The sequence below is a fragment of the Tachypleus tridentatus genome, chromosome 8 (assembly GCF_004210375.1).
Source record: "Tachypleus tridentatus isolate NWPU-2018 chromosome 8, ASM421037v1, whole genome shotgun sequence".
Classification (NCBI taxonomy): domain Eukaryota; kingdom Metazoa; phylum Arthropoda; class Merostomata; order Xiphosura; family Limulidae; genus Tachypleus; species Tachypleus tridentatus.
The window spans coordinates 95,669,384-95,685,225 of NC_134832.1; the positions used below are offsets into that span (position 1 = coordinate 95,669,384).

The window sequence follows — 15,842 nt, forward strand, 5'->3', positions numbered from 1 at the left end:
TTGGCAGTCAAGCTGTTAACTACACTTATAACATTGATAAGAATTTTACAGCAAATAATCATTCATTAGTTAGCCAGGCCACATTTTTTGTTCAGATTGGGCCATCAATGTAAATATAATAAAATATATGGCACAGGTAACTAATAAATGAATATTTGTTGTAAAATTATTATGCAGTCAAAAAATGTAGCTACCAGTTTAGCCGCCAATGTTGATTTTATCCCTTTGAGTTGCACCTTTTTTTTACAAACCTAAGGTGTTTTTTGATTAGATACCATTAGTAAGAAATTTTCTGTTGACATATGGTATTTTAACATAGGCCTACAATTTGTATGTATAGTGTATAGAAATATAATAATTCTTTATAGTTACATAGACTATATTTGGAATTAGTTTTAACAAATAATCTACAATAATTTGTCGTATGAAAGAATAATATCACAACAATTATTTTTTTCATTTTTTATGCCACAACTTTTCAACAACTAATTTTCTTCTCAGTGGAAACCTGAAAAAGAGCTGTTGTCCAAAACATTGTTTTATCATTAATTAACAAACTTCTTTTATGTTGGCAAGTGTTTTGCCACAATTCTTTTACATCTTGGACTTTACTCTCCTAGGCAATACCCTTCTTACCAGAATTGTTGGAGTGATCGACTTGCAATCTCGGGGTTACGAGTTCAATTCTCATCACTGAATGTGCTTGGTCTTTCAGCAGTGGGGGCTGTCAGTACTTCATTTACTAAAGTATGATGTTTATTGTTCAATTTTTAAAGACAAGTAATATCCAAGTTATATAGGGATCATTTAGCTGCTTCTCTCAAAACATTTAATTATTTTCACTAGTGTACTTTGTGATCACTTTTGAGACAATAGCTTTTACAGCAGCATGATGTGCCAGATCAGTATTTTCAAAAAATAAAATGAAAAAAAATGAGATCCCATGGTTTAGTTATAAAGCCATAAGCCATCTTTATAGCACTGCTATTGTTTTAGAGGATGGTCTTGCAATAAAATATTACTTTGAAATATTGTAATCCAATATATGATTAGACAGTTTAGGTGCTTGAAGTTCATGAACCATTTCAGCAATACATGGTTCACTCAAATAGCAAACCTCTTTTCATAAAAATGGTGGTTGTACCTGACAAAAACTATAGCTACAAACAGAAATTTCTTTGTAGTGTAGTTACAACATTACCAAATGATCGCTAAATATTTCATGTTTACATTTACTCCCTAGATATCTTCTTTAATTTACAACAGCATTACCTCAAATCCACTATTGCTAGTTTGTGTGTCAATTAAATGCAACTAAAATGCCCATCAGTGCAAAAAACAGTGTGACTTTCTCAGAGATGCTGATCACTAAAAAGGTAACACAGTATAAAGTCAGAAAAACTGTCAACATATTTCTTTGTCTTAGGCTAAACTCAATCCTTATCTGCTGCAGTTTTTACAGGATTAGTGGACTCTACTTTTGTGTCTACAATTTGACCAAGGAGCTTTTATTTTGTAAACATTTGCTCAAGTTAAATATCAAATTTTTATTTCGCATACTCTGAAACACTATTTTGTATGTCATTTACATACATTAAACACCTATTCAATTACAAACCATCCAATGTGAATCTTTCTCCTTTTTCAAAGTGGTCAATATAATGTTACATATGTTTAATTAAATGCATGATGAAAAATTCATACAGCTCATCTTGAATTCTGAAAGAAGTTTCTGATCTGCCTCCATTTGTCAGTAACAGGGTGAAACATCTAATGTATTGAATCGTTAAATACTTTAAACACATCGAGGTATCCATATGTGCATGGAACAAAACATGCATTGACCTGAGTAATCACATTCATCCATGTAGAATAAATAAATTATATTAGCTTCCTCTTTTGTTTCTTTCTAATAACTAATGATAAAGAGCAACCACTTTATAATAGCTGGGTTAATCCATCATAGAGCATACATAACCCTGATGCTCCCACTTGCCTGAGTCAAAGCATCACAATTATTTGTGTGGCAATAAGCTAAGTTCACCTTCTCCCAGTACTATTTTGTACATGACAAACAGTTGGTAAACTATTCCATTTGCTGACTGAAATCTTGCTCCTGTCTTTATCAAGAATACATACAGTCTTTGATCAGTAATTACAGGTGTTATAATAGCAAACGTGTTGTACATGGATGCAGTGTTGCTGAAGTAATAGTTGCTAAATTGTTAGATTCAGTTACTTTTTCCTCCATATTGATAACAAGTGGCAGTTTCACAATCATCTGTTCTTAGTTAAGAGAAAGGAAACCAAGCGAGCCTTGGCTCTATCATGATGACAGATGCCATTAATGGGTGAGATTGAATGGTAGATGCAGTGCCATTGTAGCTACAGATTGGCAAGTTGTTTGGAATTATCACTTCAAACTGTGCTGTCAAAGAAAGTAACTTAAACCTGTATAATGCCAAATCTTGCATTTCTACCTACTTTTGTTTATTAGTCCCAGGGTTAACAATATCATTTAGAATGCTGCGAGGGGTTTGGGTTTGCATACACATGTGATAGGAAAGCCTGGATATTTGCTTAAATCTCATTGACTAGACTCAGCATTTAAGTCCTGTGATCATTATCAAAAGATCATTGATACTGCATGCATTCTGGGAGTTCTGAAAAATGTATGGAAAAAGATGTAATTTACAGTATATCTTACACTCGAGGAGTAACGGTTAAATTCCAATTTATGATAAGAGTAGCCTTGTCCATCAGTTGAAAATTATAGTAAACTAGAGCCAATATTATTCATATCTTTACATAAATATTTAAAATACACACAAATAAATAAACCATTCTTGGAAACGTTAATATAAAAATCAGAACCTTCTAATGTGTAACCTAAGTATGCAGATGTTAGGTTCAATACATTTGTTTTATAAATTTTATCTAAGTCATGTTTGTACTGTTCAGTGATTTGATTTTTTTTAAATTCAGCTAGATTTATTATTATGTAATATAATTATTTTATACGTCTAATGAATAATGAATCTCTTAAATTACGAATATCATTATATCCTACCACAAACCCCAAGCTAATATCGCTATATCCTGTTATTATTTTATTCATATCTCTGCCCACTCTGAAACTCAGATTTGAGATTTATATATAATATATAAATGATTTATTAAATGAAGTCCTTTCAGAAAACAGTGCCTCTTTTCATATGGCTTCTAACACTAAAAACCGGATTTCGATACCTGTGACTTCAACATCAAAAATATTCCATTGTATAGCCTTGTGTTTAATAACAAAGAGACTAAGATTTCTTAAGATAATTGAAAGTAATTATAAGCTGAAGAAAGACTGACATAATATTCATATTAATGTATGAGTTTGGAACTATGTATTCGTATAATGTATTCAGATCTTTTAAGTATGTCCATGGTAATGCTAAAGCATAAGGTCATCTCATGATGTTTAAGTTAATACTAAAACGTAACATCATCTTCATAACGTTAAAGGTAAAGCTAAACCATAAGGTCGTTTTAAGAATGTTCAATGTAATGCTAAAATATTAAGTCATCTTCAAAACGTTCAAGGTAACGATAAAACATAATTTGGATGATAAGGTACATAGTTTACCGTCTCAAGTTGGCTCACTTCACGCTTTCAACCAATGTGATGAAAATTTGGCAATGGAAAAAGTTAATGGATATCTCGTTTATTGTAATTATGTATTAAACAAGTAATAAATTATTTGAAAAAATAAGTATAATGTAGGGATGGCAATACCAAAAAATGCAGAAACAAGGAAGGAATAGTTTAACAAACCACACTAAAATTTCTACATAAGTAGCCAAATCTTTCCAAAAAAACAAATGTTTGTCTAAAATTAGATATAGAATTCTCTTCATTCACATGAATTAGAGCAAAAAAACAAAGTGTGGCCCTAGTTTGTCTAACCATGTGGCCTGATCTGTAATCCAACGCAAATGGAATATTTTTAAAAGCATCGATCCTACGGGATTCCCAGGCTTCGACTCGACAAACTTCTAAAATTATCTTTGCTAGAGAGGAGCAGGCCGAATTCGATTGGTCGGCCTCCTTAGGGCATGAATAGGTGACGTACACTAGCACTATTGTCTACGACTCAACGTCATGTCCTGAACCTCGCCTTCGCCCGCGGGCGACAATTTTCCCTAACCTCTGCTGTCCGTCATTCATTATTGGTGAAAATTTTATTACCTTTTACAGTTACTACAAGAGATTGAAGGTAAATTGATTATTATTTAGCATATTGTTGTGACTTTACTGAATTTATTAAAATTTTTGCTTTCAGATGCATCTGATTCTATGTACAGTGTGACCTCGTTATTCGCGGGGGTTACGTTCTTTACCCTCCCGCGAATAGCGAAAAACCGCGAATATTGATGCAGTTTTAAAACGTATATGTATGCGATTATATACTATATGAAATGCTTCCCAAACACTAATGATACTTATACTCATTGATGCAGTAATAATGTAGCAATATTGCATACTGTTATGTATTTCACTAAATTGTACCGTGCGTTACCGGGCTGTGCTTTGCCCTTTGCGTTGTTGGGGAAGCTGAGGCAGTTAGCCAATAGCAGTCCAATCTTGTTTGGTGAAGACGACAATTGATAAAACGGCTTGATTGAGTAAATACAACAGAAATCTCCTCGAAAAGCCCTTTCAGTCTCTGTGACCTACAAAAACGCAGTTCGCGCATAACCCGTGAATATGCGGGGCCGCGAATGGCGAACCGCGAATAGGCGTGGTCACACTGTATTTTGCTATTCTCAATTAATTTAAGTACCGGAAGGCTATGATCGGATGCCAATTTAGAAACATGTGTTTCTGTCCATAAGAGGTTCCATGTGTAAATAAATTCTATGTTTTTTTCTACTTTGCTATTTTCGTGAGAATAATTTTGTTTTGATTTCAGGGCTAGTAAAATGTCAGCAGTTAAGAAACGAAAAATTGATGATGAGGGAAGGTTATTCAACAGTGAATGGTGCACAAAATATCTTGTTGTCCCACATAATCAAGGTGTTGTCTGCCTCGTCTGTCAAACTACAATTGCAGTCATGAAAGAGTACAATATTAAGCGACATTACGCAACTAAGCACTCCTCCCAGTTTGATGAAATTGTTGGTCAGGCACGAAAGGACAAAATTGAACATTTAAAACATCCATTGAAAAGCAACAAGGTGTTTTACCACTTTCAAGAAAAATTCAGAACTGGTGACAAAACTGAGTTTTAAGCTTTGTGAATGTATGGCAGAAAAGGGAAAGCCTTTCAGTGATGGAGAATTTATTAAAAATTGTTTAACAATATTCACAGAATATTCATGTCCAGAGAAAAAATATTTGGTGGAGCAAACTAGCCTTTCCCGCTTTACTGTCTCACGCAGGACAAAAGATCTTTCAGAGGACATCAAAGAAACTTTGAAAGAGAGATTGAATTCGTGTGAAGCTTTTAGTCTGGCTTTGGATGAAAGCACTGATATCAATGACACATCCCAACTTGTCATTTTCATCAGAGCTGTTACTGCAGGCTTTGATGTTTTCGAAGAGCTTTTAGATATGGCAAGCCTTTCCTCCACAACCACAGGACAGGATATTTGTGAACAAGTGCTTAAGGTTGTAGAAAAGTTTGAACTGAATCCTTATAAATTGTGGGGTGTTACAACAGATGGTGCTCCTTCCATGACAGGTAGGACAAATGGATTCACCAAGAAATTTCTAACTGCAATTGGAGCACAAGACGTAGTTGTAAGCCATTGCATTATTCACCAAGAGAGCTTGTGCACCAAAGTTCTGGATTTTGCAGAAGTCATGAAAAATGTCGTCCAATGCGTAAATTATATTCGAACACGAGGATTAAATCATCGACAATTTAAAACTTTTTTAGATGAGCTGGACAGTGAGTATTCAGATGTTTTGTACTTCTCTGCTGTACGTTGGCTTAGTAGAGCTGCTACTTTGAAGAGATTCTGGAATCTGCGAGAGGAGATTAAGTTCTTCATGGAGAGCAAACGTCAGAATGTGGACTTCTTGAGCAATGAGAACTGGCTGAATGACTTAGCATTCCTCACAGACATTACACAGCATCTGTCTGATTTAAACTTAAAACTACAAGGGAAAAGTCAACTTGTGAATAAGTTGTTTGAGCATATTTGTGCTTTTGAGAAGAAATTGGAACTTTTCCAGGTTCAGTTGAGAAGAGCCATATTGACCCGTTTTACATGTCTTGCAACCAGGAAACTGGAATTTCCTAATCTGGATTGCACCAAATATGGAACCAGTGTACAAAAGCTGCGTGATGAGTTTGCAAGCAGATTTCCAGATTTCAGACAAACTGAAATTAGATTGAAATTGTTCGCTCAACCTTTTGATTTCGCAGTGGAAGACAGTCCTGATGATTGCCAAATGGAACTCATTGAACTGCAGGCTGACATGGACACTAAAAGGAAATTCTCTGAAAACAGTTTGCTAGACTTTACAAACTCTGTGTACGTGAAAAGTTTCCCAATTTGTCCCGTCATGCACAAAGAATTGCCTCCCTTTTTGGTAGCACCTACTGCTGTGAGCAATTTTTCTCCAAAATGAAGCTCATCAAAACCAAATGTAGAAGTCAGCTGACTGATGAACATTTGACCAGTCAGTTAAGAGTGGCAACCACTTCTGTCAAAGCTGATATTGACAAGCTCTGCAAGGACTCTAAATTTCAAGTGTCGCACTAAAAATGATCACTCATGCAAAAATATAAAATATTATTGCTTGCATTTTGAGAATTTTTTTTAATTTATTGTGCATGTACACGAATAAGCTTGTTTTTTAAGTGGCCCCGCTTGATTGATGAAGTTTGTTATATGGCCCACCGACGAAAAATGTTGCACACCCCTGAATTAGAGTTTAAATAAAAGCATTTAAACTGAATAATTCTATATAATATTTTCGGCGACGTTGATTAGATATCTCATTGGGATATAAATCCACCAGAGGTCAGAAGTATAGTTTAAGAGTGGAGCCATTATTAAATTTTCCTTGCATTAGCACTATTAGTAACGTGTTTGGAGATTACAGATTTTATGGAGTGAAATGTGTTGTCACTAGTCATTTATGTTCAACATACATTGTTCAAACACACAAGTAACTGGATATTACTAACCTCTCTCAGCAAAGGGCACGTGGTCATCCTGCACAAATCCTGAAGATGACGAAGTTTGGAAATAATTAGTTTTTCCAGTTGGGCTTTCTAGCTCATGTAACGAATTAAGACGTTCCTCTAAATATCAAAAATAAAAATATTGGGATCAGTTTTTGCAAAACAGAATTCACGATAATAAATAGCGTTTAATTAAACAACTGTAACATTTGCAAACATGTCAATTTAGAGTATTTTTTAAGAATTTAACCGTGGGGATTTACTGAAGGTTAATGACAACCAATAGAAACTATGTTTCAGATCTCGTGCTGACTTAAAATTATTATCATTGTTAGCCGTATTCAGATAAATAGCAATGACTACACACCAAAATCTGACACTGAAATATTCTTTGAAACAAGAGTCTGCAAGGGAATGTAACGTCAATGTTAGACAGTTTTAATAATAGTTTACACAGATCCTTCACTTTATGTTAAGTCACCTTAAAAGTCCATGCTTATGTTGACGAAAATACAAAAAAAATTACACTGTGCCTTTTCGTCTATTTAAATGTGGGCTTTTTGGGATTCATGTCAGATGTATGATCAAATCAGATTGCTGTGAGTTTTTCTGGCGATTTTTCTCATAAAAACAGCCGCTAGTTTCAACGTGTGGTTAAATTCCAAAGACGAATGATTTATTTATTGAAAAATGAACTCTAATAAGAAAGAGTAGAGCTATGGCAATAGTTGTAAATATTTACAGATTTCGGAGTTATCTATGAGGTAATCTGAGGGTTGCGGGTTCGAATTTCTTTCACACCAAACATGCTCGCCCTTTCAGCCGTGGGGGCGATAAAATGTGACGTTCAATCTCACTATTCGTTGGTAAAAGAGTAGCCTAAGAGTTAACGGTGGATGGTGGTGACTAGCTGCCTTCCCTCTAGTCTTACACTGTTAAATTAGGGACGACCAGCGCAGATAGCCCTCGTGTAGCTTTGCGCAAAATTTATGAACAAATAAATAAACCATCTATGAAAATAATTATATTAAAATTTAGTGTGTGTGTATGTTTTCTTTCAGCAAAGCCACATCGGGCTATCTTCTGAGTCCACCGAGGGAAATAGATCTCCCGATTTTAGCGTTGTAAATCCGTAGACTTACCTCTGTACGACTTACTGCGAATGTGTGTTAGAAGATTAAAACAGTCATTTAAAAAGCTATTTAACTAAAGCAAAGGAGAAAACGTTGGTGTTTATTCTGTCACTTGGGTTTTCACAGCAGAAAGTTTACCTATTGTGATATAGAGAAGACAAATGGATGGTATCCAAGCAGTTTTTGTCAACTATTAGATAAGGACGTAGTGAATAATATGTGACAAAAGAAACATTGATATTCTAGTTCAAACTTTGACATGGCACCATTCATGAATCTAACATGTAAACCAAGCAAAATTAATTGATACAATTAAATATATGTTCTAAGGTGTTCAAGCATAGAAGTTGTTTAATGATTTGAAATGTTTATGTATGATAATGCACTTACAAAGTATAAGTTAAAGTGGTGTTTAATTTCGAGAAAAAACAAAGGTAACAAATTCTAGTTGTTGGGGGGGGGGAATGGGAAATTTAAATTGGAACAGCTGTATTGAGGTTATATGATAGGGAATATGTAGTAACGTAGTTGACTACATAAATTATCGATTTGTAAAGCAGTAAGCCTGAAAATTAATTATGGAGTCTCTGTCTCTGGATTAAACGAATCAAAACAGGAGAGACATGGCAAAAATTAGCACCGAGTAAAGTGGAAGTAAATACACTTATGGGTTACTCAAAATGTATTAGGTTAAAGTTATAACTTTATTCAGCATATTTACGTAAATACATTTAAATTATGCCCCTAGTAGCTTACTGACAAGTCTAGAAGTTTATAATGCTAAAATTCTGGTTTTAAAACCTGTGGTAGGCAGAGCAGAGACAGCTCACTTTGTAACTTTGTGCGCCACAGCAAACAAGCGTGATATATGTAAGCAGCCCATTGGTTTGATTAGGTTTAGTTATTTCTGTTAGTAGACTATCTATCTAGTTAGTAGTTTGTATTTCTGTGTTAGCTATAATATAATATATCGTTCTTAGATTTGGTTTGTTTTGAATTTCGCGCAAAGATACACGAGGGTTATCTGCGCTAACTGTCCCTAATTTAGCAGTGTAAGACTAGAGGGAAGGCAACTAGTCATCATCACCCACCACCAACTCTTATACCAATAAATGGTGTGATTGACTACCACATTATAATGCCTCCACAGCTGAAAGGGAGGGCATGTTTGGTGTGAGGAGAATTCGAACCCGTAACCTTCTGATTGTGAGTCGAGCGCCCTGATCAGGCCATGCTGGGCCCATCATTTAAGGACCTATTGGTCCATCCAGTCTGTACCATTTGGTATACTACCCTACTATAAATATACAGTGGAACCCCTCTAAGCGGCCACCCCTCAGATTCGGTCACCCCTTGAAAGCGGTTATTCAATCACAGTCCCTTTTTTTGTTTACATGATCCCTAATGATGTACAGTGGAACCTCTCTAATCAGGCCAGTTTGTCTCAGTCCCGAAGGTGGCTGTTTTAGAGGGGTTCCACTGTATATCTGTATATAAATTCGAAGTCAGTCCTTATCATTCGAATAATTATCAATCTTCCCCAGCAACTATTTGCAAATTAAACTATGTCACCTACTCTACATTGTTTCCATTTCCTACGCTTTTACTTTAGGTTTTTATTGGTACAATTTCTTTGAGCAAACAGTTTCACTAGGCAATTCTTACATTTTCAACATTTGTAATACGGGGTCGCGGGTTCGAATCCCCGTCGCACCAAACATGCTCGCCCTTTCAGCCATGAGGGCGTTATAATGTAACGGTCAATCCCACTATTCGTTGGTTAAAGAGTAGCCTAAGAGTTGGCGGTGGGTGGTGGTGACTAGCTGCCTTCCCTCTAGTCTTACACTGCAAAATTAGGGACGGCTAGCGCAGATAACCCTCGTGTAGCTTTGCGCGAAATTCAAAAACAAAACAAACAACATTTTTATTTCAGTCACTTCACAAGTATAACTAATTAGGACAGTATTTCCCTCCCAGTGACATTTGAAGTGATTAACAAAAGCCCTCTTAGTAATAATGTTCACTGTAGTACGTTAAGAATGTCCAAGAAGTGCTGGAATTTTCTTCAAGTACACCTGATATACTACACTTCTGATAGCTATAATGGCTACAGTAGCATAGTATTTACTCTTATGTTCCCCAGTGGGACAACGGTACGTCTTTGATTCCCCTCTATGAACACAGCAGATAGTCTGATGTAGCTTTACTGAAAGAAAAACACACACATTTACTCTTCCAATGAACAAGCAAGAAAGAAATTATTCTGTTCATACTCAAGTACAACTTTTACTACTGTTATCCAATAAACTCAGGTATTGACTTACAACCATACTATACTTTATATCGCCTACTTATATTGTGTATACTAAGACACTTACCTATGTAAATAAATTGTGTGTGGACACCATGAGTATCCAAGAAGTAACTGATAAATCTTGGATTTTCAGCTCCAAGCAAATCCAACAGCACAAACATTTTCTGAAATATATACATATAAAGTACATGCTAACACTTTTGTACCCCAAAATATTCACCATTGTTAAATGATATTTTATTTACTATTGACAATGATTATACAGGGTGTTCGGAAAGTCACTTGCAGTTTTGTCTGTTAATAAATATATAAGTACACAGTGACTTTCCGAACATCCTGTATAATTACAAAGTGGTTCTGTGTTTATTGTTATATTTTATATATCTGAGATGTACGATATATGTATAACACATGGGAAAAACTGAAAACCAACAGCCTGGAAAGTATTAAGTAAACTTTCAAGCAAACAAAGGAGGGCGATATCATACTTTGAATATGATATTATAATAATAAAGAGATCGTGAATGATCATAGAGTGACTTTCATAATCCTAATGGTAATTCCAACTGAAATAATGCTCATTTCACACATTGTATATATCATGTAACAAGAATAAAAATAATGCCATATATATGAAAATACTTCTAATAGTCCAAATTAATCTCTTATATCATATACATAATATTATTATCGCATACATCTAGGGATTTTGATTTCTAACCTCGATGTTTTAACATATTTTCAACTGTATTGCTTACATATTTTAATGCTGTGTAGAGCTGACAGAAATGCAATTCAGTACTTTTCTTACGTAAAGTCCCATGAATTCCATTGTTTCTTTTTATTGACTGGTATTGTGACTCACAATACAAGTTTATCCACTAAAAACATTACTTTTGAGCTGAAACCAATCAAATAGCTTAACTGTTTTGAACAATTTTTAGCATTTATTAATTTTTATCTATTTTGACGTACTATTTTGTCTAACTGGCTAGTGCCATTTTCCCGACATTCAGAATCATGAGGCTCCTGTTCCCACTTGCTAGCAAGATGACGAGATCCATACAGAGAATCAGTAGACATCCACTTCTGAAAAGCTTCCTCACCATCAAAAAATATCAGCTGGAGTGTCATGTGTGTATTCTACACATAAATGTAAAAAAGAAATTAAGATATATAACAATATGGAATTTCAATTATTATTTGTAGTGCAGTCCACTTTTATCTCCAAAGGCACCAAACTGAAGCGTTGGTTTACAGTATATGTAAGCATAACGATAGAGAAACAAACAAATGAACAGAAGGATAAAAGTTTGAAAGTGTATGTCGTGGTATTAGAGATGTTAGAAATCCTGATTATATAAATTGTCACAGAATAATCAAATAATCAAAATTAGTAATTAGTATTATTCTCGATTACTCCAACGATCTAAGTAATCGAAAAAAATTACAAAACCTGTTCAATCTGTTTTTGTTATTGAAGAACTACTAAAGCTGTCTTTAGCTATCGCTAATGTATAACAGAAGGAAAGCAAACTCTTTGGCAGCATCTATCAGAAACTGTTTTTTTGCAATTCTTTTCCTTGTCGGTAAACTGCTGGCTAGAGGAAAGGCAACTTGCTGATGTCACTCACTGTCAAGCAGTTTTGTTTTTCTTTTTTGCGGTGTTTGTGGACTGCAGAATCGAAGAAAGACAACTTTGGCAGATTTTGTCATCAGTGCTGTCTTTGTTGTTATTATTTGTGGAATATTAACTAAAAGGAAGACAACTCTGTCAGCAATTTCCACCAATATTTTGCTGACTATGGGAAAGGCAAGTGACTGTAACAACAACAACACCCTGCGCCAATCTTTTTTTTTTTTTCTTTTACCTATCATGGTTGGAGAAACAGTGTAATTATCAATTAATCAAATGTAATTTATTAATGTGACCAAATGGTTTATTGATTAACAATTAACATAATAATAATAACAATATTTAGCAATACATATACTTATCACCATTAACCAATTCATGACGTGGGCTGATGATTATCCATTGGGCAATACATTGATATAGTCTGTAGCTGATGTATGGCGGACCAGTGGATAACATGCCCTGGCACATTAGATCAAAGATGTAATTTAAACAGCCATTTGTTTTCTAGTCATATAAAGTGTTTGATGTTATGAAGGTACTTGCTTTGGTATAAATCATCCTTAAGTCAAATGGTTAGCAGAATAGATAACAGAAATTATCAAGTGCATGTTTGCTTGGTTTGTTCATCTCGGCCAAATGGCTGGGGTGAACATTTGTCATATATTATGATGATTTTCAAATCAACTGAATTTAGATCTACAAACTATGTACAAAACATGCTTATATTGGTGCATGAAGTACTATACACTTTTGAATATTCATCTCAGTGTCCGAAGGAATACGTATAGCATTCAAGGTTTGCATTAGTCAATGCACATGAACTTGTCAATTAACAACTTAAAAAAAACAACAGTTGTTAGTGATAAAAGCAATGCTATGACAACATGGTAAAAGAGCCCCACCAATGTAGAGATTGGATTTGGGTTTGGTACATGCCAGCGTCATGAAAGCAGGTTGGATCTAGCTGGACTTGAGCATACTGGCCCCTTTGTTCTACCAGATATGCCAGATGTGAGGTACACACAAGCCATATAACATGTCTACAAGCTGCTTCTATACATCTCAGACAAATATATCTTACAGTGGCTTGGTCAGGAGTTTGAAGTCGAGACTGACGAGACTAAGAAGGATGAAAATTCCATCTCAAGACACACTGACTTACCCAACGTCTGTCCACGTTAAGCCAGATAAAGAAACATTGGATTTAGAGATGAAAGACAATTCCATGAGTTAGTCAAGCAACATTTCTTATCGATATGCTTGAAATTAGGCAATCATCACGAGGTTTTACATTGTACGACTGCCACTCAACGATCACGAGCTAGAACAGTCACTGTTTGTGAGGTCATCGCTTGAAACAAAATAGCGATCCTTGCTTTCTAAGCTGTCAAGTACAGCTATAGAGGATAAAAAAAATCGTCCAGATGATAGCTGCTCGATTACCGAAGCTACGACACTTGGACTGAGTAGATGTGATACTTAGTACATCAACAGTATGCATAAATGAGGATGGTAGCTAAAGTTTCGAAAACTCGGTTTTCATCTCTAGAATATCTATATTGATAAATAGTCTTAAAATTCATTGATTGCTGTATTTTATCTTCCACATTAAAGATTTTTTAAACTCTACCTATCGATTTTATTATAAACATTAACCGAAATTTTGGACATTTCACAACTGCCAACATATACATCATGACATATGAGAACTGGAAGTCAGTCTGGACCACCATCAATGATGGTTTCCCCCAAGATCCTCCAGTCTTTCTAGTCCTCTTTAAGGTATACATCATATACTTAGTCCATCTTGACAGTCTAACAAGAAGATGTTTGTTTATAATAAACTAATATTGAAAGTAAAATGCAATCATCCTTTGCTAGAATGAGAAAACAGTACAACAATACAGGCATGGTGATCAGCACTGCCAAAGTTGCAGTTATATTTTGCACACATACTCACAGACACTCCTCTAGAAGAAACACTAAAGTATCTGGGAGGTAACATCTGAGAAACAACTCAACTTAACAAGCCACATTAGCACTATCATAACCGCATCTCCCACAGGTATCAACAGACTGAAAGTTGCAATAGAAAATATAGCTGAAGAATTTATACGTTTTATTAAGACATGTCACCACTCCTCCAACAGAAGCCGCATTATACTCTACAAGTCTTAGTAATATTGCAGAACAAAAACAAACAGTACCTACAAATAAAATTATCACTATGGCTCTGTAGTGTAAAAACAATACATTCTGTCATCGATCCATTCTACTTCTCTTTTACATCACTTTACCTTCACAGACACTTCAGGTGGCATTCATGGATAGACAGCAGCTCTAAATTAATCACTACTATAAACTATCTAAATTAACGTTTCAGATGAATTCAAGTAGAATAAACGTCTGGTGTCAATGGGATTAGAAGAAATTAATCTAACACAGAATAGGGTTGAGTAGAAAAGGTTTAAAAAACATCTCAGCACATATTTCAAGATCAGGAAGGACAGTCATCTGTCATTATAACCATAGATGGTTCCTACAATAAAGACAGTAAAAGAGATGGTTTGGAAACTCATTGTTTAGCAGAACAATAACATCCTGCATCAGGCTGATGGAGAGCTCAAGCTTCTCACAAACAGCAGAAGAATGGAGCTAGAATTAATAAAGAAAGATCTCCACTAGGATGCTGAAAGCAATGAAGTACAAATTGACATTGCTATCAACATAATATTTGCAACAACTCAAAGTTGATGCTGAATAAAATTCAGAGTCTGTTGTTCCCCAGATGAATGATAGGAAGCAAAGCAACTGCATGATAAGAGTACCAAGTAAATGTATGTGCCAGGCCATACAAGGGTAAAGGTGAACTGACAAATCTGCAGAAGTTCCTTTGTCAACTCAAGTATAAATGTACTGACAAAATATTAACTTTCTCATAACCACCAGTAAGATGAAAGTGGCAACCAGGGAAAGTCTTCATCGACATCCAGAGAAAATGAGACTGCTGGAAAGTCATGTAATGCAGTTAGGAAAATCAAATGTAGGTACTCAGTAAGACAATGTACGGCTTAAAGGTCATATATAACATCAGTAAAATTACTTTTGTTACCTCCGAGGGCATAACCATTCTCAGCATTTGTTTAAATAACCCCTGGTACTACCACCTAGAACTCAACTGATTTTATCATGCTTTTCACAATAACATTTTGCCTTCATACACGTTGTGCAATTTGAAATTATTATAAAACAGTGTTCAGCTGTTGAAAACAATGTTTAATTACTGCAAAAGTCATTTTTAACAGTTCAGTTCCTCATGATCATAATATTCATGAGCGGCTCAGGACTATCGCTAATTTCTATTAGGCAGCAGAAAGAAAGCTCCTATCCTATTAACAGCTCAAAATTGAGATATTTATGCCTCAATCTTAGAATTTTCTTACCTGAATGATAATCCTATGTGTCTATAAAATTCAATTTAGGTTGTAAGTACAAAGTACCAGCCTTAAAGAGAAGAATCACATCTCACTGAAATATTATTCACGTGGAACTTTTATTCTACTAAAAAA

At 34.9% G+C, this 15,842-nt stretch overlaps 1 protein-coding gene across 1 annotated transcript in view; it reads right to left on the reverse strand.

Annotated features, from left to right (window-relative positions):
- The window catches only part of LOC143222990 (glutaminyl-peptide cyclotransferase-like), a 37,973-nt gene that overhangs the window by 6,232 nt on the left and 15,899 nt on the right, over positions 1 to 15,842 (reverse strand). The window contains exons 4-6 of the mRNA XM_076450316.1: positions 11,610 to 11,777; positions 10,699 to 10,798; positions 7,191 to 7,307 (exon numbers count right to left, since the gene is read on the reverse strand). Coding sequence (XP_076306431.1) covers positions 7,191 to 7,307; positions 10,699 to 10,798; positions 11,610 to 11,777 — 385 coding nt within the window. The remainder of the gene's footprint in view (positions 1 to 7,190; positions 7,308 to 10,698; positions 10,799 to 11,609; positions 11,778 to 15,842) is intronic.